The sequence below is a fragment of the Sinocyclocheilus rhinocerous genome, unplaced genomic scaffold, assembly GCF_001515625.1.
Source record: "Sinocyclocheilus rhinocerous isolate Xijiao unplaced genomic scaffold, SAMN03320098_v1.1 scaffold360, whole genome shotgun sequence".
NCBI classification, from domain to species: domain Eukaryota; kingdom Metazoa; phylum Chordata; class Actinopteri; order Cypriniformes; family Cyprinidae; genus Sinocyclocheilus; species Sinocyclocheilus rhinocerous.
Genome location: NW_015653490.1, coordinates 275,271 through 288,925, shown reverse-complemented (window position 1 = coordinate 288,925; position 13,655 = coordinate 275,271). Strand labels below are relative to the sequence as shown.

At 38.9% G+C, this 13,655-nt stretch overlaps 3 protein-coding genes across 4 annotated transcripts in view; 2 read left to right on the top strand and 1 right to left on the bottom strand.

Annotated features, from left to right (window-relative positions):
• LOC107716411 (60S ribosomal protein L21-like) overlaps positions 1 to 1,073 on the bottom strand; it is a 3,634-nt gene extending 2,561 nt beyond the window's left edge. The window contains exon 1 of the mRNA XM_016522852.1: positions 1,002 to 1,073. The gene's annotated coding sequence lies outside the window, so the exon portion shown is untranslated. The remainder of the gene's footprint in view (positions 1 to 1,001) is intronic.
• LOC107716410 (ubiquitin carboxyl-terminal hydrolase 12A) lies at positions 377 to 8,052 on the top strand. 2 transcript variants are annotated; one of them, XM_016522851.1, is made up of 9 exons: positions 377 to 485; positions 2,581 to 2,661; positions 2,765 to 2,978; positions 4,988 to 5,220; positions 5,349 to 5,425; positions 5,517 to 5,600; positions 5,688 to 5,885; positions 6,106 to 6,184; positions 7,192 to 8,052. In XM_016522851.1, the coding sequence occupies exons 1-9, from the start codon at positions 438 to 440 to the stop codon at positions 7,291 to 7,293; spliced, it is 1,116 nt and encodes a 371-aa protein (XP_016378337.1). In that variant the 5' UTR covers positions 377 to 437; the 3' UTR covers positions 7,294 to 8,052. The 2 variants fall into 2 exon arrangements, with proteins under 2 accessions (XP_016378337.1, XP_016378336.1); XM_016522850.1 differs by lacking the exon at positions 377 to 485 and adding an exon at positions 1,331 to 1,416 and having other exon boundaries at positions 7,192 to 8,051.
• A 1,721-nt stretch (positions 8,053 to 9,773) lies between these two features.
• Positions 9,774 to 12,640, top strand: LOC107716385 (G-protein coupled receptor 12-like). The gene is made up of 2 exons (XM_016522793.1): positions 9,774 to 9,864; positions 11,445 to 12,640. The coding sequence occupies exon 2, from the start codon at positions 11,457 to 11,459 to the stop codon at positions 12,480 to 12,482; it is 1,026 nt and encodes a 341-aa protein (XP_016378279.1). The 5' UTR covers positions 9,774 to 9,864; positions 11,445 to 11,456; the 3' UTR covers positions 12,483 to 12,640.
• The last annotated feature ends 1,015 nt before the right edge of the window (positions 12,641 to 13,655 follow it).

Below are 13,655 nucleotides of genomic sequence, written 5' to 3'. Positions count from 1 at the left end.
TATATATATGCTCTCTAAGTGTAGATTTACATTTAAAAAAAAGCTTGAAACAGGTTCATGAAAACTCTTAATTTATTTCCTCAAATAAAAAATAAATTAAATAAACCCTGATATAAATAAAAAAAAAACAAGTATTCTACAAACTCTCTGCTGAACTGAATATGCACTCAAATAAAAATAAAAAAAACTAGTTTACTAATTATTTGTACTAATGTTCAGTAATATCTACCTGAAAATTTTTTTTCTGTTGTATATTGCACTTATTATTTTATTCAAATTACTGACATGTATTACTTAATTTTATATTTTACTTTATTATTTTTTTAAAGGCACTAAGACCCCGCGGATTTCTCTCTGGCAGGGACGCAGTCTGTCCTCACTGGGACTCCTCTTCTTCGCCTCCGCGCGGTGATTGGGTGGAAGATGGCGCTGGGCGAATGGAAATCCTAATGACAGTTTCCAAATTTGCCTCTTTTTGTACCATGGTGAGTAAATATCACTTCAATCACGGATAATTGGACAGCTTATTTAGATGATACATTGCATTTATTCCAATAGTGATGAAGAATAGTCATGGACACTTAAATTATGACTCAAACACATCAAGATAAGTCTTTCTGACAAAAGATCGTTACAGCTCTAACAAACATTAGTTCGTGATCAAGAAATACATTGACACCATTGAATAAAGGACCGAACAGAAGTGACATCCTGCGACTGTTTTGTGTTCTTAATACACCGTACGAGAATACAGGAGAAACACGTCTTTATTTTTATCTTCACGACTCTCGCACAGCCTGTACACGCATGGCCCACATGCATGGGACACGCTCCAGCTCGACTCTCTATTTTACTCTTTACGGCATCCAGCACCGCCCATGCGGCCTTAATTTCGATGCATTGCCAGGTAAGGTATTTTTTGGGCGCTTTGTGTACCACTTTTGCTCAACGACAGCTATGTAACTACCGATTTAATACATAATGTCTGGAGCACATCTTACCCCCGGTAGCTCGCAATATGGCGGGTACGGCGGAAAGAGAATGATGGGGTCCTGCAGCAGTTCCTTCAAAGCACGTCTCTCTGCTGAACTGAATATGCACTCAAATAAAAATAAAAAAAACTAGTTTACTAATTATTTGTACTAATGTTCAGTAATATCTACCTGAAAATTTTTTTTCTGTTGTATATTGCACTTATTATTTTATTCAAATTACTGACATGTATTACTTAATTTTATATTTTACTTTATTATTTTTTTAAAGGCACTAAGACCCCGCGGATTTCTCTCTGGCAGGGACGCAGTCTGTCCTCACTGGTCCTCTTCTTCGCCTCCGCGCGGTGATTGGGTGGAAGATGGCGCTGGGCGAATGGAAATCCTAATGACAGTTTCCAAATTTGCCTCTTTTTGTACCATGGTGAGTAAATATCACTTCAATCACGGATAATTGGACGTCAGTACACGCATGATATTGTAAAGGGTCGGGTGCGGCATTAGTTCAGTGAATCGGACTCCTTGGGTTGCCAGTTTTCCTCTGCTGCAGTTGCGAGCTGTCTTTATCCGCCTGTGTGCTTGCTATGAATTTTGCCTTGGGCCTAAATAATTACTGTTATTTGGTAGATATACGACACGGCCGTATTGTCTTCATAACACAACGTTAGGCTTTTAAATTCGTCCGTCCTTATAGGATTTGCTGAAGGCAGCAAAGCAGAGATCTGCTAACTGCTGAGCTGAACTGTCATTCAGCACGGGTTCTGATCGCGAGATGTGCTTAATAAGCGCGAGACAGTGACATCTAAATAATCTCCGATTGTTATTTATGTGTAATAAATGAGTACAAGCATTCAGACGAGCATTGTGTTTGGTAACTTATGGTAAGCGTGAGCATCATGATGATGTAAAATGCGTTCAGTGTACCTGAGCTTCAGTGCTAAGCTGTTGCCAGTGCGGTCACATCGTGATTTCATGGTCCCATCCCCTCTCTGCATCTCCGTACCCAGTGTGTTCCTCCATATATCATCTGCTTTATTTGCGTTTTAACTGTTAATTACATTCTTTCCATTGAATTTGGCGTTTTTAAATGTAAAAGTGACGGCACTGAAATGCTAATGAGTGCTAATGTAGTTTTACCTCATCATGTCCTGTATGTTTTTCATTGGGTTGTTTTAGGTTCACATTTACGTGTTTTTTTTTTTGTGTGATATTGCAATTTTAAAGCACTAATTTTAAATCATTGGACGTTGTAATCTTATCAAATGTGTCTCGGATGTATCAGACGCCTTCTAAAATTTACTATGGTTAACCATAGTGTCTGCCACAGTCGTAAATTACTAAAATTATAGTTAATACTGCAAACCCACAATTAATTAAAATGGTATCTCCGTCTAAAAATGTAAGATTAATTAGTAATTTTATTTATTTATTTAATGAAGAAAGTGGTGGCTAAAACCAACTTACCATCGTTTTATTGTAGTAACTGTATGTGGTAGAAATTGTGGTTACCGTGGTAATTTAAAGGACTCTCTATCCAATGGCATGCAGCTGTAAATGCCTGACCAGCTGTTCACCTGTTCTGTTTCAGGGCGCCAATGCCTCCGCTTTGGAGAAAGAGATCGGCTCGGAGCAGTTCCCTGTCAACGAGCATTACTTCGGTTTGGTCAACGTAAGCAAAGACATTCCCTGCTGTCTCTCATTTTCTCCTTCAACCAGCGTGTTTATTGTTATGCTCTGGAGTCAGTGTGTGTGTTCTGTGTTTCGATCCACAGTTTGGAAACACCTGCTACTGTAACTCTGTGCTCCAGGCTCTGTACTTCTGCCGGCCGTTCCGGGAGAAGATCCTCGCGTACAGGAGCCAGCCGCGTCGCAAGGAGAACCTGCTCACCTGCCTGGCCGACCTGTTCCACAGTATAGCCAACCAGAAGAGGAAGGTTGGCGTGATACCCCCGAAGAAGTTCATCACGAGACTACGGAAAGAGAATGGTAAGGAACACGAGCAGGAAGGGATTGTTTTCGAGTTCAGTTGAATTCTCGGCTTTACTGTGAATTTAGATGCTAGTTCTTGGTCAGAAACTGATGTACAAGCCCAAGAAGTTGTTCTTACAGTGCATTGAAGGAAACAAAATGACTAAATAAACAATGAACAACAGCAAAAAACAATTTTTATTCTGTTGTACCAGTACACCTGCATCACACTTACACAATCTATATAATTTATGCATAGTATCTAACAAATAATAAATTAATTTGCATAAAGCAAACCATGAATAAGGAGTCATTAGCTAGAAATTATTTAACTATAAGCTTTCTTGTATACAAAACGGCTAAGACTTTACAATACGGTCCCGTTAGGTCATGCATTATAAATAAAATTAACTAACAATGAGGAATTCAGTACAATCGAGCAATTGTTCAAGTATTTTTTAACCATAAACTAACTAACAATGAAAACTATTTCTAAAACATGTATTAATCTCATTTGAAGTTAATGTTAATTTCAACATTTACTAATACCTTAATTAAACAACCCTCTACATTGCGAGGAAATCACTCGCATATGCGACTGTGTGTGTAAAATAGTATATCAGTCTGGCGAGTAAACAAAAAAAATTACTAGCCAATGGCGATTATATTGCCACGGTGTGCATAGAGGGTTGTTAAATAAAAAGTTGTATCTGTTTAAATATTGTTTAATGGACTTGAGCTAACATGAACTAACAGTTGTTTTATCAACTAATGTTGATACCCCAGACTACTTTTTCTGAGATTTTAGCAGAGTTTGTGTTGCACATCATAGAAGACAATGTTAGCATCCGCTAATTTTAACTGTTGGAGAAAACTGGTTAATTTTAAGCTTTTTTGCGCTATTTTCATCTTCCGGGTTTAAAATCTACATCGTGTTGACGTCACAATTTGTGACGTGGCAATGGACTATAGTACATCGATGACGCTCGGTGTCTATTAAATTATTCATGAGACTGCGTGTTCTTATCCTATGAGAAGACGCTTTGCTTAATTATTCACAACAGCATGTGCTGATTTCCTATGACAGACGCTTCAGACTGAGATGACATCGCGCACAATAACTGAGAGAAACGTTTTTTGCTTTGTAATAAGAGTTCGGCACAAACGCGATTCATTCACTTGGTGAGCATAACCGTTTTTACAGCTCTGTGACACAACCGGTCAAAAGGCTTATATAAACGCAGCAGAATAAGCCTTAAAAGATCTCAGAGGTGCAACAGCGCGTTCATATCTATGTTTTCGATGCAGAGTGCAAATGGCTGTGCATTTATTTGTGTTTTTAACTCGATGGGAGCTAAATGAAACTGTCTGAACGCGAAGCTGTGTGTGTTGTCTCTCTCCCCTCTTCCCCCTCCTCCGCTCCGCTGCGCACCACGACCACTTTTTTTAGCATTTTTTAAAACTGTGGTGAGAACTAACCAGTGCTGAAACGGGGGGGTTTCATGACCCTTTAACAAAGACTAATAAATACTGTAACAAATGTGTTGGTCATTGTTAGTGCATTAACTAATGTGATCTTATTGTAAAGTTTTACCAATAAAATGAACAGATACACAACCATTGATTTTAATAATGTATTAGTAAATGTTGAAATTAACATGAACTGAGATGAATAAATACTTTAAGTATTTTTCATTGTTAGTGCATGTTAACAAATGGAACCTTTTTGTAAAGTGTTACCACAAAAACTTAATATTTTTCAAATGCAGCACTGTAATTGAAATATAATTGCAAAACCATAAACTTCAGAGGTATTTTCCACCATCTTAGTTGTTGACACATTCAACATTCATGTAACTCATAATTATGATGTTTCTGACTTGAAGGCGGCAATAATCTAGATGAAGCAAGTAAATTAGAAATGTACATGTTAAAGATTGAATTTAATTAAGTAGCCTAGTTTTTATTGGCCAGAAAAACACATTGGATTCATATTTTATGCAACATTCTTTCTCGGTCACCCACAGAACTTTTTGATAACTACATGCAACAAGATGCACACGAGTTCCTCAACTACCTGCTGAACACTATAGCAGACCTGCTACAAGAAGAGCGCAAGCAAGACAAGCAGAATGGCAAATTGGCTAATGGCACACTTGATTCACAGAACAATAACAGCACCCCACCCTCCTCCACCTGGGTTCATGAGATCTTCCAGGGCACGTTGACCAATGAGACGCGATGCCTCACCTGCGAGACGGTAATAGCACCTCACGTAACTTAACTGGAAACCCTTCAGTCCAATAAGACGGTATCCTGATAGTTCTTCTGACTGTGATTGGCTGTGCTTTTATCTGAGGTGTGTCTTTGGACTTTGCTCTCTCACAGATAAGCAGTAAAGATGAGGATTTCTTGGATTTGTCAGTGGACGTGGAGCAGAACACTTCAATCACACACTGTCTCAGGTCTGAAAGCACACTCACACTTAAACCCAATTTAAACATGAATATGTGTCCGTTTTAATAAACAATTATTTTTCTTTCTGGCCCCTTATAGAGGTTTCAGTAATACAGAGACCTTGTGCAGTGAGTATAAATATTACTGTGAGGAATGCAGAAGTAAACAAGAGGCACACAAACGGTGAGCATTCTTTTCTGCCAGCTGCTTCCTGGTTTTTGAACATATATTCACTGTATATACTTCATGCATGAATGTGTTTGACTCTAGAATGCGGGTTAAGAAACTTCCCATGATCCTCGCCTTGCACTTGAAGAGATTTAAATACATGGAGCAGCTGCAGCGCTACACTAAGCTAAGCTACCGCGTGGTCTTCCCTCTGGAGCTCCGCCTCTTTAACACCTCTGGCGATGCCACCAATCCCGAGAGGCTTTACGACCTGGTCGCTGTGGTGGTGCATTGTGGCAGGTGAGTTGATACAAGTTTTAATGGAAACCAGAATGGACTTTCAAACCTTTGTAAATGTGTTTTTCTTCCTCCTCCGTTGTCTGATTTCACAATACTTGCTTGTGTGAACAGAATCTCTTCATGCAAGCATTTTGAAATCTGTCCTTGCAAAAAAGGAGAACTGTACTGATTTGCTTCCTTGATTTGTAACTTATTTGTGTGTGTTTGTGTGCTTTAATAGCGGTCCAAACCGAGGACACTACATCGCAATTGTAAAGAGTCATGATTTCTGGCTACTGTTTGATGATGACATAGTAGAGGTAAGCTGCCATCCGTCATGTATAAGCATCAGTCATTTACTGAAATAGAAATTTGCAAGATTCAGTGTTCCCACAGTCATGGAAAACATGAAAATATTAGGGAATTTTAAGATAATGATTTGCAGGAATTAAAATATATATAATATACATACAGGTATATACAAAATTTAAAAATTAATAAATAACTAAAATAACTAAATAATAAACAATAATGAAACCATGTAGAGTTTTAATATAATAAATAAATTACTAAATAATGAATGAATTAAGAAATAAATAAAGATTCAATTATTTAATGTATGTATATGTATGTTAAAGGGGTCATATGATGTTGCTAAAAAGAACATTATTTTGTGTATTTGGTGTAATGAAATGTGTTTATGCGGTTTAAGGTTAAAAAAACACATTATTTTCCACATACTGTACATTATTGTTTCTCCTCTATGCCCCGCCTTTCTGAAACACGTCGATTTTTACAAAGCTCATCGGTCTGAAAAGCGAGGTGTGCTCTGATTGGCCAGCTATCCAGTGCGTTGTGATTGGCCGAATACCTCAAGCGTGTGACAGAAATGTTATGCCCCTTACCATACTGTGATGATTGGTGACAAAACCAATAAAACCCATATATATATATATATATATATATATATATAGTTTTTTAAAAGAATTAATAATTCATTTACAATAAAATTATGTTCAAAAATAAATCAAATTATATTAAGTTTATTATAGTAAATATAGATTTTATCTAGTGATGCTTAGTTTAGAGCTAAGCAGAACTAGAAAAATCTTTAACTTCATAAGTTTGGAGTGCAATCTTTATAAAATATTTTTTTTAAATAATAAATAAAAATAAATTTAAAAAGTATATCAAATCATATAGTGTTTTTATATTGAATATATATTTTGCTAAGTATGTTTCTTTACAAATGTCATGGAAAAGTCATTGATTGCAGAATGGTCTTTCTGCATTTTGTTAAAGAAAAGTGTTTTGTTTCTCCCTGTAGAAAATTGATGCCCAGGCGATTGAGGAGTTCTACGGATTAACCTCGGAAATTTCCAAGAACTCTGAGTCCGGGTACATCCTGTTTTACCAGTCCAGAGACTGAGAGAGGCCAGAGTGGCGTCCCCTTACGGACACCTGTGCAGCAGGCGTGCCTGTACCTAGAACCCTGCTACATCCCACCTGCGCAGGTTCTTACTGCAGCGACGTCGCACACACACCCCACCACACCCGTCCAAGCCCACCCTCACCGGTCTCCACGCAGCAGTAATGTTGGATGCAATGCAGTCGCAAGGCCTTTTGAACGTTGTTTGTCAGTTGTAATTACGTTGTGGGAGCGTTTCATCACTCGTGTTCAGTCCTTTACTGTGGAGAGAATGTCTTTAATGTAACAGACTGTATGATACGACCGGGATTTTCATTCAACTTTCATGCTGCGATCTTTTGATTCCTGTGGCTGTGAGGAGGCTGAAGACCAGTGCATGGGGAAAGCAGGTGTGTTTATTATAATGGCGGGGAGGGTCTAAACGCTCCGGGTGCGGGGCATTGCGGGTTATGTATTTCTACCTTGTACAGAGTGATATTTGTATAAATATTATGAGAATTATAATAATATTACTGATATAGCCAAAAAAAGAGGATAGAACCAGAAAATATGTATAACACTATGGTGCACTTTTGATACAGTTTTGTAGATGTTGGAAGGTTAATGTGAGGGTTTGCTTGAGATGGCCTGTTGTGAAATTATAATTTTCTGTTTTAAAGAAAAAGAAATAAAAGTGTATACACCAAAATAGGATGTATGCATGCAAGCATGTAAATACCAGCTATTAGCAGCCTACTGCGATTTGACTGGAGGCCTTTTTCATACAACCAAGCCTTTTTTTTTTACTGTGCTGATGACTCATTCTTGGTCACTGTGGCCCCTCGGTGGCCGGTCAAGGTTACTGCAAGATGGAGAATTGCATAGCATCATTCTTTTTCACCGATTGCTTTCCTCTCATTCCAGCTTTAAAGGTTCTGTGTTGTTTTGCAACAATTCAATTCATTTGCCAGCTTACTATTGCGTAAAATGTGGATGAATCCTTTTAAATTTGCATGAAAGGTTACATATATTTATTGACGCTCAAAAGCAATTCTCAAATCTGTCATTTGAGAGCCATATCGAGCCTAGTCTCAAACTGGAAAGGATTTTATCAGGCGTCATCACTGACTATGCAGTTTAGTCTGTGAGGAGGTGTGAGTCTGTCTGAAATAGAGGCATGGGGATGAAGGCTGCATGGGGTTAGAGGAGAGGGGGAAGATAGTGGGGGAAGTGGGTGACACAGATGAGCGTGCTGTTAATAGCACATGCCAAGAATAGCTCTCACAGGGGAGCAACACAATGTGCATCTTTCCAGAAAGATGCAGTCTGAATGTCAGATGCTATAGATAAATGGGTCTCATCCTACACAGATACGTTGCAATACCTTCTTGGTATTTTGAAATGGGTGCTTTTTCTATTTTGAAAAGGTGGTTTTTAAGTGAATTAAGATTTTAAACGCTCTGTCAAAAGGATGTCTTTGTAGTGTTAAAATATTGCATTTTGCCAAGTCGAGCTAAATTTAAACATTGTAATTAGCATGTTTTAGTGCTTTCAAAAGAGTAACGGGGTTTGGCTTTACAGTTAATTTAGCCATTACCAGATTTTTGCTCAAGGTCATGGCTCTACAAGGTGTTTATTAATTATTATAATAATTACTGTTAATAATTAGTTATTGAATATTTAAAATCATTCTCCTACAAAAAAAAAAAAAAGATAAAAAGGTAAAGTGATTAAAAAGAGATGCCCTTTAAGAGTTCACATCTTAGGTTTTTTCTATTTTAATGGAATACATCATTTTAATAATGTTAGGGATTATGCATAACCTGGGGACACATTTAAAAAATAATATTAAAATAAATTATAAATATACATTTTAATATAATAGATAGCTAAATGATAATTTCTATAGCATATTTTTAAAATAAAATACTATGTTATCTATATATAAGAGAGTATATATGAAAATAAATGCAAAATTATTATATAGTATTATTAGGAATTCGAAAGCATGTAGGTCCACCCCTAAATAAAACCGTCATTGTGGCATAAGCAGACCGTACGAAAACATACGAATGAGATTTTATGAATTCATAAGAATTAGCATAAATTAGTTACGAAATGCCACATGATTGTGTTGCAACCTTGGTGTTGAGGACTGGACAAAAAGGCATCATTGGTGTTAACGAATTTAGACAAAGAAATAAAAATAGTCATTTTTATTATTAAAAAATACGTTATTTTCTCTTTGTTTATGTGTTCATGCAATTATGGCCATTACAACACACAAGTCGCGTCGTTTAGTTTCCGAGGCGAGCAGCAGGTAAATAGGTGTCGGGACCTTCTGCTCTGAGAAGGAAAGCTCACCCCTCCCAGCACCTCGCACAGCCGCAGTCGGTGGCGATGCTCGTGCAGACGGCGAAGAGCCGCTAGTGCTGCTGGATGTAACGATTCTCCGGTCCGGCATCACAGCATCCGATTCCCCCATCCGTCCGCGCGGCGCTGCACCTGTGAACAGCGCTGCCATCAAATACCATGGAAAGACAAGAAGGACGCAAAAACATTTAAACAGGAGCCTCTCCTCCAAAAGACAAGGTAGGGAAGCCTCCAGATGGGGAGTGAATGGGGACCGGCCGGGTATATTTGAAATCAGTCTGCTTTGCATTTTACAACACATAAATGGTTTTATAGAGCAAGAGCTTAAGCATTATTATTATAAAGCTAAAAGGGCTTAGAGGAATTAATGTGTGCATCCAGGTGCTTGCAGTGAAGATGTGCTTTAGGAGTCCATATCTGATGCTGGTGCAGGGGCGCTTTTATAAGCAGTGGAACCCGCCTTTATTTTATACCAGCACTCATCAGGGCCCTCCCTTCCTTTCTGATTCTCCACCATTGTACTGTTCGCTATGATTCAAAATTATCTCAATAATAGCAGGTTCCTATATCCACTAAATACAAGTGAGGTAAATGTGTTTCATTTTTCTTAATTTGATTCTTTGTTCTGCACAAAAGAACACAGAACAGAGAGGAAATGCATTGTAGTGAACAATGGCTTTCGTGATTATTATTGGCTAATTTTCCAGTCATTTCTGTTACAAGAGATGATTATAACTGCCTAATGTTTTCTTGTATGCTTAATTACCATGCATACACTGTGAAAATGTAATGGGAAAAGAAGGCAAAAATTCTACAGTTGAGTTAAGACCCGTCAATTGGTTATCCTATTTTCCACATACCGTAAAAATGATATTATATTTATAGATAAAAATACATGTAATTCTGCAGTAAAATATTAAAAAAGTAAAAAGTATGAGTCGCTTTATAATCTACTGGGAAAATGTTCATTGTACTTATGACAATGTGTATATTTTTATGGTATTTTTAAATGTTTATTTATGTGTATTTATTTATTTATTGTAATTCACAGGAACAGAGGCATTCCCAGAATTCACTGCACAAACCATGACCTTTTTCTATTTTATTCAAAAAGGTGTTTTTTAGCAGTTATGTACAGCATTGTTTTATGTTGCATTTATGCATAAATATTATATTTATATAAATAATAGTTTAAATATTTAAATTATGTATTAAAATTACAGAATTTAATCAGAGAAACTTTAAAATGGTCACCAAAATGCTATTCCATAATGTTTGTAACATTGTCAGGTTTTTTTCTTCACAGTAAAGTTTTCGCAACCACTGCTGCTATTTTATAAATGTAATATTTAAAGGGAAAGTCCACCCCAAAAAATGTAAAACAAATAAATGTATTTACTCACTCTCATGTTTTTCCAAACCTGTATGACTCTTTCTTCTGTAAAACATAAAAAGATAGTATGAATGTTAACTAAAAAGTTTCAATTCCCATTGACTTCCATTATATGGACAAAAAATACAATGGGAGTCAATGGAAACCGAAACTGGTTATCAACATTCTTCCAAATATCTTCTTTTGTGTTCTGCAGTCATACAGGTTTGGAATGACATGAGGGTCAGTAAGTGATCATTGAATTTTCAGTTTTGTGTGAACTATCCCTTGAACACACACACAAAATGTATAATGGAGTATACATTACTTATATTTATTTATTTGCAAACAAAAGTAGTGGATTAATTTGTCTTTTTTCTTTAGACTACCTATACACCTCATTATGTTTTTCTGTCTGCCATTTTAGACGGGAGGCAGAATGAGTGAAGAGGTGCCAGTTTCTCCCAGCTGGCTGGCTCAAGAACCCAGCTGGGGCAGCAGCGGTGCGGGGAGCATAGAAAACATCACCGTCGGAACATACCCACCTGCGGTTGTCCTGCCGGCGAGGCCACCCGCTGAGCTGTTGGTAAACCCGTGGGACATCGTGCTGTGCTCGTCTGGCACCCTTATAGCCTGCGAGAATGCCCTGGTGGTTTTGGTCATCTGGCAGAACCCGGCACTGCGCGCCCCAATGTTTTTGCTGATCGGCAGCCTAGCTCTAGCTGACTTATTGGCCGGTTTAGGGTTAGTCCTGCATTTTACCTTTGCTTACCTGCTACGATCTGACTCGGCACAGCTGCTGACTGTAGGTCTGGTGGTGGCGTCCTTCTCAGCATCTGTTTTTAGCCTGCTAGCTATTACCATTGACCGCTACCTGTCATTGTACTACGCCCTCACCTACAACTCGGAGCGAACGGCCGCGTTCACGTACACCATGCTGGTGCTTCTATGGGGAGTATCGTTATGTTTGGGTTTGCTGCCAGTGACCGGTGTGAACTGTCTGGGCCAGGAAGTGAACTGCAGTGTGGTTTGGCCCCTAACAAAAAACAACGTAGCCGTTCTGTCCGTCTCCTTCCTTCTGCTGTTCGGCCTCATGCTTCAGCTCTACGTGCAGATCTGTAAAATTGTCATGCGACATGCGCACCAAATCGCCCTCCAACACCACTTTTTAGCCGCAAGCCCTCACTATGTCACAACGCGGAAAGGTGTATCCACCCTGGCGATCATTCTGGGCACATTCGCCGCTTGCTGGATGCCATTTACCGTTTACTCGCTAATAGCCGATTATACATACCCGCACCTTTACACGTATGCCACCCTGGTTCCCGCCACCTACAACTCGGTCATCAACCCCGTAATTTACGCCTTCCGCAATCAAGAGATCCAGAAAACTTTGTGGCTGGTGTGCTGCGGATGTATCCCTGCCAGCGTGGCCCAGCGGGCACGGACCCCCAGCGACGTCTGATGTGCCTATATAGGGAATTACACAGGCCAGAGAATCCCCCAATCCCTGGGACGAGAAGGGGCGTGCGTGTCACCCGTTTATGTCTTCCCCTACGTGTTATGTGACAACCACTGCCACACAATATTTGCCTGATCCCACTCCGACCAGCTGACACACCCTTTCCAGGAAAAAAAGGGGGCGCAAACGGATGCTGTGTGACAGGCAGCTGTAAATATCTTGTATATATATATATATATATGCCTTTGCATTTTTGTGCTTGTTTTGGCTTGGCCACAGCGACAGCCCCCTGTTGCACGGGCTGTGAGGGAGAAGGAGGATGAGGGGCAGCACGAGGCGGTCCTCTTGACTGGACCCTGAAGCTCATTCATCTCGTCCTGCTGTTGCTGCATTCAAGAAATTCAAGAAGTAACCGCGGTGTGCTAAAAATAGACTAGGTGCTCGGTGATCTGCGCCTTGCGTCCTCCGAAGAAACCTACCTGGAGAATGCGTGCACCGTGCACGTGTGAAAGAGGCGCGCACTCTCTCCTCTGTTTGATTTAAATCTCATCCCAAGCGTGGCCGAATGTAAAATGTCCTCCAAAGCAGAAAACCACGAAGAGCTAACTTCAATCTCAGAACGAGAACCACTCTATAAATAACCGAACCCATTGATGCCTTTACTTTGGTTTAGAACGGAAGTCGAACTGTCTCTGAATTCTCTTCCATAAACGCTGGATGAAAGCGACTGGGAGAAAATGTATGTGTTCATTTAAACAGCCCCCTGTGAATAGAGGCTCACTTCAAAGAACTGTTGAGTACAAAACGTGCATTAAGTGGCTGAGAATAAGAGGTTTGTTTATATGCAACGACATGGAGGATGGAACCGAATGTATTTTCTATTGATTTGCTTTTAATTTGCATTGTCTGAACGCTCTGAATAGAGCACTGCTCCATTTATTATGTTCAACTGGTAATTACTACTGGATATGGGATAGCTGTCACACAATGGCAGTTCACAGCATTTTGCTTGAAATTTACATGTATTGCATTTGTAAAGAATGATTTGGGCACAACATTGAGATAAATTAATTAGAGATATTTAGTTTGAAACTTGAGTGAATCTTGTCAACAACATGTCTGGATCATTTCATCCAAAAATCAAGAGAAAAAAATTATTGCACTTTGACATTATTT